The sequence below is a fragment of the Emiliania huxleyi genome, assembly GCF_000372725.1.
Source record: "Emiliania huxleyi CCMP1516 unplaced genomic scaffold EMIHUscaffold_48, whole genome shotgun sequence".
Lineage (NCBI taxonomy): Eukaryota > Haptophyta > Isochrysidales > Noelaerhabdaceae > Emiliania > Emiliania huxleyi.
The window spans coordinates 54,944-67,199 of record NW_005198391.1 but is presented as its reverse complement, the minus strand read 5'-3'; the positions used below and the strand labels follow the sequence as shown (position 1 = coordinate 67,199).

At 64.2% G+C, this 12,256-nt stretch overlaps 3 protein-coding genes across 3 annotated transcripts; 1 reads left to right on the top strand and 2 right to left on the bottom strand.

Moving 5' to 3' along the window:
• Positions 1 to 1,487: 1,487 nt before the first annotated feature.
• On the bottom strand, positions 1,488 to 1,969 carry EMIHUDRAFT_46070 (3,4-dihydroxy-2-butanone-4-phosphate synthase; the record flags this gene model as incomplete). The annotated part of the gene is made up of 2 exons (XM_005767654.1): positions 1,488 to 1,583; positions 1,652 to 1,969. Coding segments are annotated over 2 exons (414 nt in total), but the record flags the coding sequence as incomplete, so codon positions are not given.
• Positions 1,970 to 2,257: 288 nt separating this feature from the next.
• EMIHUDRAFT_103267 (hypothetical protein) lies at positions 2,258 to 7,916 on the top strand (the record flags this gene model as incomplete). The annotated part of the gene is made up of 8 exons (XM_005767653.1): positions 2,258 to 3,142; positions 3,536 to 3,793; positions 3,838 to 3,852; positions 3,897 to 3,911; positions 3,956 to 3,970; positions 4,010 to 4,128; positions 4,472 to 4,846; positions 7,316 to 7,916. 8 exons carry the CDS (start codon positions 2,258 to 2,260, stop codon positions 7,914 to 7,916), a joined length of 2,283 nt encoding a protein of 760 aa, XP_005767710.1.
• A 966-nt stretch (positions 7,917 to 8,882) lies between these two features.
• Positions 8,883 to 9,557, bottom strand: EMIHUDRAFT_66371 (hypothetical protein; the record flags this gene model as incomplete). The annotated part of the gene is made up of 1 exon (XM_005767652.1): positions 8,883 to 9,557. The coding sequence occupies one exon, from the start codon at positions 9,555 to 9,557 to the stop codon at positions 8,883 to 8,885; it is 675 nt and encodes a 224-aa protein (XP_005767709.1).
• Between the last annotated feature and the right edge of the window lie 2,699 nt (positions 9,558 to 12,256).

Genomic DNA, 12,256 nt, shown 5'->3' with positions numbered 1-12,256 from the left:
CGTCGTTGCTGTGTCGGCGGGAGCTAACCACAGCCTCGCCGTCACCGCAGACGGCGCTGTCTGGAGCTGGGGCTATGGAATCTTTGGCGAGCTGGGCCACGGCGACGAGCAGGACCAGCTGCTGCCCAAGAAGATCGAGGCTTTGGCTGGCCAGCGTGTCGTCGCTGTGTCGGCTGCAGGCTTCCACAGCTTCGCCATCACCGCCGACAGCAACCTCTGGAGCTGGGGCAGTGGTCTCCATGGCTGGCTGGGCCACGGCGACGATCAGACCCAGCTGCTGCCGAGGAAGGTCGAGGCCTTTGCGGGGAAGTGCGTCGTCGCTGTGTCGGCTGGAGCATACCACAACCTCGCCCGCACGGGCGATGGCGCTGTTTTTGCCTGGGGCAAGGGCCCTCCTCATGGCCTAGGACACGGAGAGGACCTGTCGGACCAGCTGCTGCCCAAGAAGGTCGAGGGGCGGGCGTCGGGGCAGTGATGAGAAGGGCGAATTGGCTCAGTGTAGCGCGTGTGGGCGACCGCCCTCCGGCCCGTGCCTGCCGCGTGCGCGCCCCGGCCGCCTGGGCCATGGCCATGGCCGTGGCCGGTGGGGCACTTGCGCCACTCGTCATTCAGAACACACGTCTCCCCAACGCCGGCGAAAGCGAAACAACGCGAGAATGCTCGCGTAAAATACTACCACCATTGATCGTCAGGTGGGTTCAAAATACAGGTCGCCCGAGCCCCGTGCGCCGCGCTCTCTCCTCCACAACACACACAAGGAGACAAGCGAGTCCGGTCACACAGTCCGTGTCACGCGTGCGCTCCCTCTCTGGCGCGCGTGATATGTGGACCCCAGAGAGAGAGAGAGAGAGTAACACCCGTGGCGCGCGCAAACCGCGGCCCCGCAAGACGGGCGCTGTGGCCCGCGCTCCACAATAGCCGTAATTCATTGTCCGGTATCGCGTCTCGAGCCATCTCGTCGCAACAGCCGTTGCTCTCCCCCCCCTCCCCCCCCTCTCCAACCCGCCTCTCGCGACCGCCTCCGCGCCGGGTGTCCCCTCGCGAGAGATGGGCTCAGCAGCCCGGCACCTTGCCGCCGTGCTCGTCCCGGATGTACCTACTCGTGGGCGTCGGCGCGTCAGCGCGCGCCCGGACTATGTGGAGCTCGCGCCGCCGCTACGCCGCTCACTCAATCAAGTCTGCGATGGAGGTGAGGACGAGCCCATGCTGCTCGCAGAAAGGGATCAGGTCTGCCACCCTCGCCTGCGGACGGGCGAGGGGGGCGAAGCGCGCTCAGAGGCCTCTCCCCGCCGCCCGCCGCACTGTGAACGCATGGCTATCAGTCGGCGCGTGCAGGGGCGCGCCATGCTGCCGTCGTCGTTGACCACTTCGCACAGCACGCCCGCCGGCTGCAGCCCCGCCAGCCGGCAGAGGTCCCCCGCCGCCTAGGAAGGCGCGGAGAAGGTGCACGGAAACGTCCCGCCCGTCGGCCACAGGGGGTGCGCATGCGCCTCGGTGTGTCCGTCGCGCTCGAGCACGCCGCCCGCTCTGGCGCGCAGTGGGAAGACGTGGCCGGGTCGGTTGAAAGCCTCCGGGCCGAGCGCCTGCACGCGGGGGAGGAGGCGCCGCTCGGCAGCGGCGCGGCTCGGGCGCCGAAACGGCGAGGGCGCACCGGGTCCGCGAGAGCGCGGAAGGTGGCTGCGCGCTCGGCGGCGGAGATGCCCGTCGTGGTCCCCGCCTTGAGGTCGACGGACACCGTGAAGGCGGTCCCCTTTGGGTCCTGGTTGCGAGAGACCATGGGCGGAAGCCGCAGGTCGTCGCAGCGCTCGCCGGGCAGCGCGACGCATATCACGCCAGAGGAGTGGCGCACGACGAAACCGACCGTCTCGGCCGTCGCCAGCTCGCCGGCGAGGATCAGGTCGCCCTCGTTCTCCCGCGACTCGTCATCTGTCACCACGATGGGCTGACCGCGCCTCATCGCCTCGATCGCCGCGACGACGCTCGCGCGCCCAAACTCGCCCGGCCTAGGGCGCTCGACCGCGGGCGCCGCCAGTCCGGTGGTGGGAGCGACCATCGTCGTCATCGCGGCGGCTAGCATGCCCGCGAGGAGAGTGGAGCACATGTACGCTTGGCTGGTTGGCAACGTGATCAGACCTCGCGCGACCCGTCTCGTCGTCGGCACCCTTGCGAGGCACCCTGAAGAAGAAACCGCGGCGGTCGAGAGAGAATGCGCGGGGTTTTTTTCTTTTCCGACTAGCTGCACCGCGCTAGCGCCGTGATGTTGTACACGTGGCTCGCCCTCGCCCTCGCCCTGTCACCGCGCAGCTTGTCCGTCCGGAGACGAGCCTCGGCCGCGCACAGCCGCCGCTGCGGGCCGCCCGTCGGCGCCGCGGATGTCGACATCTATGGCCGTGCGGTGCTGGCGCCGCTCGAGGCGTCCGCGTCGACGGCAGAGCCGGTGGTCAAGGTGTACTCGGTGCACTGCTCCGTCAACGTTGCCATGCCGTGGAGCAACAAGCCGCAGGAGGAGAGCACCGGCTCCGGCTTCACGATGCGGCAGCAGCACGACGGCCAACTCGTCATCCTGACAAACGCCCACTGTGTGGCCGATGCGACGTACGTGGAGGTGCGTAAGGCGGGCGACTCGCAGAAGCACGTGGCGCAGGTGGCGCGCATCGCGCACGAGTGCGACCTCGCCACTCTCACCGTGTCGGACGACGCCTTTTGGGAGGGCGTCGAGCCGCTCGAGTTTGGTCCGATGCCGTCGCTGCAGGACGAGGTTTCGGTGGTGGGGTACCCGGAGGGGGGCGAGGGCGTCTCGGTCACGCAGGGCGTCGTCTCGCGCATCGAGATCCAGCGGTACGCCCACTCGGGCGCCAACCTGCTCGCGGTGCAGATCGACGCCGCCATCAACCCTGGCAACAGCGGCGGGCCCGCCCTCAACGCCGAGGGTGACGTGATCGGCGTCGCCTTCCAGAACCAGCTCGACTCGCAAAACATCGGGTACGTCATCCCCGCGCCCATCATCGCCCACTACCTCGTCGACGACGCCCCCTCCGACCCGCGCCGCCCCGCCGGCTTCCCCTCGCTCGGCATCTTCTGGCAGGCCCCTCGACCAGCCGCACGCTCTTCTCGCCGCTTTGTGCTGCGATGTGTGACGACGGTGATTGTTGTCAGGCCCTCGACAACCCGCAGCTGCGAGCCTACCTCGGCATGGAGGGGCGCACCGGCGTCCGCATCCGCGGCGTCGCGCCCACCGCGCCCGCCGCGGCGCTCCTCCGGACAGGCGACGTCCTCGTCGAGCCGGACGGCTCTCAGTCGTGACTTGCTCCTCATCTGCGAATCAACTGCCAGGCGACGTCCTCCTCGAGCTGGACGGGCACGCCATCGCCAACGACGGCTCTTTTGCCATCGGGGGGCAGGAGCGCCTCCTCGAGCCAACCACCCGCCTCCTCGAGCCAACCACCCGCCTCCTCGAGCCAACCACCCGCCCCACCAACCAACCACCCGCACCCGCGCCCTCCCTCCGCGCCCCGACACCCCCCTCGGCGGACAGGAGCGGCTCTCCTTTGCGCACCTGATACACCTCAAGTTTGCGCACCAGACCATCGGCCTGCGCGTGCTGCGCGCGGGAGAGGCGCGCCACACGCACCTTGTCGCCCCGCGAGACGCGCCCGCGCTTGCTCGTCTCCCTCTGCCTCCGCCTCCGCCTCCCCCGCCACCCCCACCACCTCCTCCTCCTCCTCCTCCTCCTCCTCCTCCTCCTCCTCCACCACCACCAACCACCACCGCCTCGCAGGAGCTCGAGCTCGAGGTTAATTATATGTATTATTTAATTCTAGTATATTTAATGAGCAGGAGCTCGAGCTCGAGGTTAATTATATGTATTATTTAATTCTAGTATATTTAATGAGCAGGAGCTCGAGCTCGAGGTTAATTATATGTATTATTTAATTCTAGTATATTTAATGAGCAGGAGCTCGAGCTCGAGGTTCCCATATCTCCCCATATCTCCCCATATCTCCGATAGGAGCTCGAGCTCGAGGTTCCCGTGCGGCCGCTGCAGCGGCTCATCCCGCCGACCGCCTACGACGAGCCCCTCCCGTACTTCATCTACGCCGGCCTCGTCTTCGTGCCGTTCGTCGAGCCGTGCGCCGCGCTAGAGAGCCATCTCCCCATCTCTCCCATAGCCGTGCGCCGCGCTAGAGAGCACAGATTACCCGAGATTACTCGAGATTACCCGAGATTACCCGAGATTACCCGAGCCGTGCGCCGGGCTAGAGAGCACAGCGAGCACGGGCGGGAGGGCCCTCTGTGAGCCTCCCCGGACCACCCATCCCCTTGCCGGCTGCCCCGCCGCTCCTCCGAGCAAAAGCGTCTGTTCGCCGGCCGGTGCTCTCCGCCGCGACGCCTCCGCGACATCTCCGCGACATCTCCGCGACATCTCCGAGACATCTCCGCGACATCTCCGCGACATCTCCGCGACCCGCAGGTACCTGCACGAGTGGGGGGACGACTGGCAGCAGGACGCGCCGCACGAGCTCGTGCAGCTCGTGCTGTCTGGCGCGCAGAGCGAGGCGGCCGAGCAGCCAGTGCTGCTTTCGCGCGTGCTCCCCAGCCCGCAGACGGCGGGGTACCTCACGCTCGCCGACCGTCGGGTGCTCTCCGTCAACGGCGAGCGCGTCCTCAACTTGAGGCAGATGCACGCGCTCGTGCAGCGGCTGCAGGCCGAGTGCGACCACCTCGCCTTCGAGGTGCAGTGCGTGGGCGGACCCGCCGTCATCGCCATCGACACGTCGACCGCCGAGCAGGAAGCGAAGGCGATCCTGGAGACGTACCGCATCCCCGCCGCCGCATCCCCGGACTTGTGCGGTCAGTCTGAGACTGACGCGCAGTCCGGACAGCCCAGACTGTGACGGACCCCGCGGCACGGGAGCGAGAAAACAGCGCCCGCCGCCGGGCGCCGCACCGCGTGTGTACGAGTAGATGTGTGCGGTGCGACCCGCCGCCGCGGGGGGGTCAGCGCGTCCCTCTGTGACCTCAACGAACAACTGAGGACAAATATTACATTTACACTCTGGGCCGGCGCCCGCGGGGGGCCCAGAGGGTGTCCATGCGGGGGGGAGATGGGGTCCCATGGCCCGCCGCAGGCGCCGATTTTTTGGAGTTTTTTTTCGCGATTTTTTACTTGTTTTCATGGCGGGAATTCGGCGTACTTGCGGCCATGCTATCACGCCTTGCGACAGCCTGTCGGCGCAGCTGACCGTGCCATGATGCACAATTGATCACCTGCATAGCTCGCGGCCTTAGTATTAAGCATTCAGTGACGACCTGATCGTACGGCCAGTAGGAAGGTGTCCTTCCAGCTGCGTGCACGCTTCTGGCGCAATGCGCGTCACCTCGGATGGGCTGCTGGCACTCTCGAGGCTATGCCTACACAGCCTCGCGCGCATGGGCAGTCAAGAGGGACCATGCACCTTCTCAGGACAGCGCCGGTGCCTCTCTCTTGGACCGGCAAACTTGGTGGTCTCGTGTCACCAATGTGGGACCAGTGCGGCGTCGCGCCATCGACAGCTCTGAACTGCGCCTCACCACTGACCGGGAAGGCCGCCAAGTGGGCCAGCACAGGTCGCACATTGTGGCAGCAGTCAGCAGTGCATGGCTGATAGCTAGAGCAGCAGCGTCAGGGTCGCAGGGTCGGATCGTGTCAAGCCTCTCGCCCGGCCGGCCGCGTGTAGACGTCGGCCTGTCTGCTGTCTGCAGTGATCTGTCGGCGGTCAGTACGACCGATCAGGTCGGAGTTTTCTGATGGTTGGAGGGTCTATCTGTATGTACTCCTCGAGATATCTCCAAATCTGCCCTCTGATTAACCTAGCTTAATCGGGAAGTCGGTGCTCATAGAGACTCATAGAGCCGGAGCCCAGCCCCGTTTCCGCACTGCTGCGCGGCGCACGGTGTGGGCCGGGGGCCCCCGCGCCGGCCCAGAGCATTTACACCCAGAGCAAAAAAGCGAGAACGCGAGATGCGAGTTGTGACTCAATGACATTGTGTGACGAAAACCGTGTGTCTCGATTACACGAATTACAATTACGAATTAGGAATTACCCCGCGCGTTCGTTTTTTATGTATGTAAAAAATAGTGGAACCAGAAGATCGGACAGGGGAGGACGCGGCCACAGAGAGGGCGGGCGCCGGGTTTCGAAAGCCGGCGCTTTCGCGCGTTCGAAGGGACTTCCGAACGACTTCCAGCTCGGAGTTTGTGTAAATTTGGGGTCGGCCTTCCCTTCGCCTGCGGCGAGATGGCACCGCAGGCGGCGTGTGTGCGAGGGTGGCGGCGTCCAGCGCCGAGCAGCACACCACGAGCGCGAGCGGCAGCGCCGACTACGCGAGGCGGCGGGCGGCTCGACCGAGCCGGCGGCGGAGGAGGCGACGGACGTCCGAGGTGGTGAGCGCCGCGGATGTGCTGGCCGGCGTGGAGGAGAGCGGCCCGAACTGCGCCCTTCCGGCGGCGAGGGAGGGCCAGAGGGAGCGGCGGGAGCGGCTGCGGGTGGACGAGACGGCGAAGCAGGCGAGGCACACCGTAGCCCGAGGGTTTTTTCTTCTTTGTGAGGCGCCGTCGCCAAATGGAGCCCGTTGTTGGCGGCGAGACGGTGCCAGAGGAGGTCGTGCTTGCGGCTAAGAGAGGAGAAACGACGACGGCGCTGGCGTGGCTCGACGGCGGCGGGCGGGTCGACGCGACCTTCGAGTACACCTTTGATGGCGGTTCGTTTTCGATCGGCATGACGCTGCTGATGCTCGCAATGGCCAATGGCCACGCGGGGCTGGCTGAGGCGCTTCTGCGGCGCGGCGCGGACGTCGGCGCGGACGTCTCGTTGCAGAAGAGCGACGGCGGCACCGCGTTGAGCCTCGCCGCCGTGAACGGCTACGAGAAGCTGGTCGAGCTGGCATTGCGGCACGGCGCTAAGATAAACCAGAGAAGCCGCACGACCGGCGGCACTGCGCTGATGAACGCCGCCTACAAAGGTCACGAGCGGATTGTCGACATGCTGATCCGGCATGGCGCGGAGATCGACCTGCAGAACAACGACGGGGACACCGCTCTGATGTTCGCCGCCGTCAACGGCCGCCCCGCCGTGGTGCGTCAGCTGCTGCGGGCGGGCGCTGACATGACGCTGCGCTCTCAGGAGGGCAATACCGCGCTGCAATGGGCCAAGGAGAAGGGCCAAACCGAGTGCGTGCGCGCCTTCGGGGAGCATGAGGCGGCCAAGGCGGCGGCCGAGAAGGCGGCGAAGGAGGCGGCGTGGGCTGCGGAGGCGGCGGAGAGGGCGGCGGAGAGGGCAGCGAAGGAGAAGGAGGCGGCGCGGCACGCCGAGGAGCTGCTGGCGGAGGTCGAGGCGGAGAAGCGCGCCAAGGGCAAGAAGGGCAAGAAGAAGAAGAAGGGCGGAGGGACAGGCGGGGCTGGGCCGTCGCAGGAGACAGAGGAGGGTGCCGAGGCGCCGTCGGAGGCAGACGCAGCCGAGGCCGCAAAGAAGGCCGAGGAGGAGAGAATTATCAGGCTTCTCGAGCAGTGTCACGAGGAGCGGATCCGGCTCGGCATCACGGCGGAGAGCCAGGCGGCGGCGTCGGCAGAGGTGGCCGAGGCTGTGCGCTTGGACGCTGAGGCGGACGAGGCGGAGGAGGAGGCGGAGGCGGACGAGGAGGAAGAGGCGGCGGCCGAGGCGGCGCTGGCGGATGCCGAGGTGGCGAGGGCGGAGGCCAGGGCGGCGCATGCAGAGGCCAAGGCGGCGCTGGAGGAGGCCAAGGCGGCACTGGAGGGGAGCGAGGCGGCGCTCGAGGAGGCGGCGGCCGCTGCAGACGCGAGGCGTGCCGCTGCGACCGCTTCGAGGGCCAGGGCGGCTGCAGCCAGGACGGCGGCGGAGGCAGCGCAGCGCTCGTAGAGAGAGAAGAGCGCTTGGGGACGTAGCGTGTCGTCGAGCCGGCGGACGTTTGATGTGGTTGTACCTCGGTCCTCGCTCTGCGCCCCCCCCACGCGTGTGTGAGGGGTTGATAGTCGCACTCGCAGAGGCGCGGCTCGGCATACGGCAAGCACGAATATAGTGTTAAGAAACACGTACGCAGCTTTACAGTCGTACTGCAGTCGTACGGTCGTTGACCCGCCCACCGTGTGGCCTGGGCCGCCCGGACCCCAGAGCTGCTGCGCGTGCAGACAGCGTTGCGCGAGCGTTGGAGAGGCCAGCCTCCGGCTTCTCAGCGTGCTGTGTCTCTATCTGCCTGGTGGATGGGTGTGGTGGGGGACTCCCTCGTCGCTTTTCGTTACAAATTTACGGAATTACGGATTTACGGATCGACCCCCCGTCCCTCCCCGTCCCGCGGCCCGGCCGTGAGACGCCGATCTACGAATCAAGTTGGTGCCGGAATATCACACCCTGGCGATCCGTACACGGCGGTCCCCCCCCCCCCGCAAACACACACAAGCGTATCACGCGCCGTCACGCCGCGGGACGGCGAGACCGCGAGAGACCGGGCGGACCGCGACACGCGACACCGTCCGCGAAAAGAGACTAAGAGAGAGCGACTGAGCAGCGGCGTCCGAGTACAAATAACCCAACACGCGATCTCGCGTCGTTATCCATATCGACAACACACAACCACACACACACCGCGCCACACGCCCACACCGGGCCTCGAGCACCAGGCATTTATCGACGACATTTTGACACGATTACGACGCCTCACTTATCACCCCACAAGCGGCGCGTGTCGCCAGCAAATCACCATATCAGCAGTCGGGCACTGGAGCGCGCTTCGGCAAGCACGTCCGATTGATTCGCACACAGGACGAGCGAGACCAAAGCGGCGCTTTCCGCCCTTCCGGGATCTGGTGCGGCGTCTGCCCCGACTCCTCACTTGACGAGCGCAGCAAATGGGTCGTCGGCCGGATCGGTCGAGGGGACGTACTCGGCGCGCTTGGCCGCCGCCTCGCCGACACCAGCGCCCAGCAAGTCCGAGGCAAGCCAGACGGCCATGTCCAGGCCCGCCGCCACGCCGCTGGATGTCGCACAAAGCTTGCCGCCGGTCCGGTCCGCCACCCAGCGCGCCCGGGGCGTCCATTCGACCGTCGCCGCACGCTTGCTGCTCTCCGTCACCCACGCCCAGCCCCGCTTATTTGTGGTCGCCTTCCTGCCATCGAGCACGCCGGCCGCAGCGAGCAGCGCAGAGCCGGTGCAGACAGAGGCGACGGCGGCCGAGGCGTCACACAGGAGCGCGAGAGTAGCGAGGAAGGGCTCGTCGCCAACGAGGGCACGCGTGCCCTGGCCGCCGGGCACAAGCAGCAGATCCCACTTCTGGGAGAGCGCCTCGACCAGGGAATGTGAGGCGACAACGGGCACGCATGAGCGAACTTCGAGTTTAGCCGCTTCGCTCTTGCATGCTTCGCTCCCGACGACGCCTCCACGGACGACGCCGTTTGTCGGCGCTGCGATGGTGACGGAGTACCCTGCGAGCAGCAGCAGCTCGAGCGGCCCGAAGGCGTCAAGCAGCTCGAAGCCCTCAAACGCAACCAGGAGCAGCTTCGGCATTTGCTTACGCTGCTGGGATGGGGCACGCTGCTTCTCCGGCGACTTGAAGCAGCGTGAGGGGGAGATGGGAGAGATGCAGCGCGTGAGCGTGTCGACGAGCATTGTTGGGCTCGAAACGGCGCTGATGACCGCACTCGATGGCGGTTCGACGATTTCTTTCTTTTCTTTTAGCTGGAAGGACAATGACCGCCGTGAACCCTGTGATCAGCTCCAGGATATTTGTTGTAGGCACCGTAACACCAAAAAACTACTATGTCTTCGAGTGAAAAGTAATCCGAGCAAAGCCGGGCCGCAGTGAATTAAAAGGGGCGATTTTCGAGGGGGGACCTGGAGAATCTGGGAATGTGCTCACCACGGACCCCCACCTCATGTCATCGAAAAAAAATTCACTGCAAGACAATAAGAAAAGAAAGCAAGACATAGATCATAGACATAGTACTTTTTTGAGGTGCTCTACAAGCTAGGCACAAAAGAAAGGATATTGCAGGCCATTTAGCCCCCCCCCCCTTAGACGGTCACTGAGTAGGCTGGGCCGGGAGCAACCTTAACCTTAAGGACAGAGTCCCCCCACCTTGATCCTTGTCCTTCCGATATGCAGATAGGCGAGATACAGATAGCGCCCCTCGGCGATCATCGTTTTCAAGCATACATCGAGATCTCTGCGGGACACCAGTAGATTTGTTGAGTGGAGATCGTAGATGCCGATCAGAGGATCTTCCACACACAGCATCTCTCACAAAACTCAGAGATCTTTAACTGAAGATAGAGATCTTGAGCTGCCGCCATCGGCACCTCGAGATCTCAGGCCGGAGACGGAGATGTTGACTTCGCGCCAAAGGCGCCTCGAGAATCGTGTGGCCGACTGGAGATTGCAAAATGGCGCGAAAAGAGGGTGGAGATCCGCTTGAAGGTGTGAAAGGAAAAGAGCATCCCCTTGGACGGACATCGATCCCCCCCTGACACGCCTCCCCCACGAGATTGGAGATTGGAGATCGGAGATGAAGATCGGAGAACGCGCCTCCTTGTTATGAGCGCGCCGCGATGGAGCTCACCTCGTTAGTCTCTGGCATGACCGAGTTCGCCGCGAACCTGTATCCTCTAAAGACCGAGGAGGAGCTCGTGGCGCTCCTGAGCGGCATGCACCACTTCCCACCTGGCGTGCCTGAGCGTGCCCGTCGCGTCCATGAGCGGCTGCCCGCCGGGTCGGCACGGAGGGAGGCCTTGACGGGTTGTACAAGCATCTCGCGCACACCAAGGAGGACCTACATTTCGTTCCGAGCACCAACACGGAGGCCGCGGAGCAGGCGTGTCGAGCCGCCCTCTCGGCCTGCACGCGTTGCCCCCTTGTCACATGTACAACATGCACTCAAATCCGCCTGATAGGCCTTCGTCTTTCTCGCTCGCTCGAAGCACATCTTCCGCCAAAAGGTCCTTCCCCCCCCCCTCCCTCTTCCCCCCCCCTCCCTCCCCCCCCCCCCCCTCCTCTCCCTCACACAAAATTATTTGTTGATGGCAGCGCGAACCACACGATAACGCCCCCAGCTCGGCGTACATAGACCGCGCGCGCAGCGCGCTCCGTGTTTGCATACCGCCCTGGCGGACTCGTTTACACTTCCTAGCTCAAGCCAGGCGCCGCAGGCCATAAAGAGGAGCGCAGATTAAAATGGCGCCGCAGGCTCCCCCGGGCCGTCCGCGCACCAGTAACCTTTAAAAAACAAAAAGATCATCACAGCGGCCTCTGTGATCACCAATCTCCAATCTCCAATCTCCAATCTCCAGCGTCGACACATCTTAGGCCGGATCCAGTCAGATCTCCAATCTCTATCTCCAATCTCCAATCTCCAGCGTCATATTTTGCCGGATCCAGTTTAGATCTCCGATCTCCATCTCCAATCTCCAATCTCCAATCTCGATTCGGGGGGCCGTGGGAGGGGGGGGGCTCGAACCTTCAAGGAGATGCGCTATTGATTCATTCACACCGCACATCTCCGATCTCCGATCTCCAATCTCCCATTTGACCCCTGCCGCCGCCAGCTGCGATCTCCAATCTCCAATCTCGATCTCCAATCTCCGCCCCAGTGGTGGATGCCCGGCGCGAGGATCTACGATCTGTGTTCTCCATCTCCAATCTCCACCTTTGACCCTGGCAACTGCCAACACGATCCACAATCTGTGATCTCAATCTTTCATCTTCAACCAAGCCCGACTGTGTGGTAGAATCGGCTAGGATCTCCACTCCTGGTCTGCGATCTACTGTCTGCGATCTACTACTCTCTCGCAGAGATCTCGATTACTCCAACAATAATGCTATGCTCTCACCCAGCCTTTTGAGATATGATCCCTCAAAGTCGAATTTTCGTTTACTGGTGACCATAGTACCGTTTGTCTTGTTTGCGTTTGTTCAAACGAATCCTTTAAAGTCTCGACAATCACTAAGCTGCTTATGTGGCACCGCAGAGGCTCCCTTGGGGATGCCTGAAACCCCGAAAATTCTGCGCTACTTTTTTCGTTTATCCACATTATGCGAGTAGTAGACACCAGACACTAGCACGACCACAGACACATTCCTCACTGACATCACCGCTTGGGACCCCCCGCTCCGATGAAACACGCGTTCGGGCCAGGCTCGCGGCCACAATGGCGGTGCCGGTGGCCCCAGACCAAGCCGTGATCGCGCTCGGCGTCATGAGCACCGTCGT